This window comes from Lipotes vexillifer, unplaced genomic scaffold, assembly GCF_000442215.2.
Source record: "Lipotes vexillifer unplaced genomic scaffold, Lipotes_vexillifer_v1.1 scaffold1798, whole genome shotgun sequence".
NCBI lineage: Eukaryota > Metazoa > Chordata > Mammalia > Artiodactyla > Lipotidae > Lipotes > Lipotes vexillifer.
In genome coordinates this window covers 789,069-790,439 of record NW_006789032.1, presented here as the reverse complement: position 1 = coordinate 790,439, position 1,371 = coordinate 789,069, and the positions used below count along the sequence as shown (strand labels likewise).

Below are 1,371 nucleotides of genomic sequence, written 5' to 3'. Positions count from 1 at the left end.
CCCCCACTGCCTGATGGGGCCAGCAGGTCACTGACAGCATTCTGCAGGAGGCTGGTGGTCGCACACTTACAGCTGTCCTCCTCGGTGACAACGCTGACCACGTGGCAGGCACAGATGAAGCCCACAAGCTGAAAGACATGGAGAGATCACTCAGGGGGAGGCCCTGGGAGCCACAGAAGCATCATTGTGGGACGTGGGCCCTAGCGCATCCTAACCACGCAGCCACTGCCCCTCCTGGCCTCGGTGTCCTTGTCTGTAACACTGATCGAAGGGAGTGATCTGCCACTCTCCTTAGCTCTGGAGTTCCAGGCGGCGTCCACTCCCCAGTGGGACTGACCAAGCCCTTGCTTGAACGGGGGATGAGATGCAGAGAGAAGCCCTGGGAGACACATGACTGCAGCCTGAAGGTCCCCCAGGCTGACCGTGCCCCCATAGGCTGACACCCCTGTCACAGCCAAGCCATCCTCTCCAGCACCTCTCGCCGTGAGCAGACAACTGTCAGGTTTCTCCTCCTTGGGCAGCCATGGTAGAGAAGCTTCGAGCCAGCCAAGCTCATGGTTTGCGTGGCAACGCAAGGGAGACAGACCGAGGACTTGGTGCAGCGAGCAACTCGGGGCAGAGTGGATGGGGCTGGCTGGAGTTGAGGGCTTGGCCTGGCAGATGTTCATTAGCCAGGCTCCTCAGAGGATGCTCGGACTTCAGGGCAAAGAGAACAGACTTGCATTAAACCCCCACAGATGCCCGGGCACCAGGGCCACTGCAGCAGAAAGGGCTCCAGCTGAGATGGGGCAAGGCCGGCACTGCCCACAGCCCGGGTGATGGTAAGCACGGGGGAGGGGGGAGTTACTCCATGCATGGTGTTTACTGCATCCTCTTTGATGAGAACGAGAGGCCCAGCCCTGACCCTCTGCTGGGGCTGACAGACAACGCACAGGGCGGCCCGGAGTGGGCAGCAAAATGCATCTTGAAGCCACAGGGTCTCGTGGAAGGCCCACAGCCCCATGTGCTCGCAGGACCCCTGGAGGGGCAGCCCCGCCCCAGCTCATCCTGGAGGGGAGCCTCTTCCACAGAAGCTGGAAACCTGAGAGGTGGCCCAGGACTGCGAAGTCATGCCCTCTGGCCTCTCTCTGCCCCGTAGGTCAGCCCAGCATCCTCTGGGGCATCACCTATTGTCTTTGGTCACCCCCATAGCAAGCAGTGGTCTCGACCCTGAGGACAGAGTAAGTTTCCAGTAGTGGTGGGTCAGAGGTGCCCCACCTGCCCCTGCAGGCGCTCCCTCCACATTCCCCACCCTGCACGGTATGGCCGGTGTCCACCAGCGCCCTCCGGTGTGGGTTGGCCCATGCGGAGCCCAGCAGGACACTGGGGGGG

The 1,371-nt window shown here is 62.0% G+C and overlaps 1 protein-coding gene across 1 annotated transcript in view; it reads right to left on the bottom strand.

Annotated features, from left to right (window-relative positions):
* The window catches only part of NKAIN4 (sodium/potassium transporting ATPase interacting 4), a 14,618-nt gene that overhangs the window by 2,333 nt on the left and 10,914 nt on the right, over positions 1 to 1,371 (bottom strand). Inside the window, 1 exon segment of the mRNA XM_007462276.1 lies at positions 71 to 128. Coding sequence (XP_007462338.1) covers positions 71 to 128 — 58 coding nt within the window.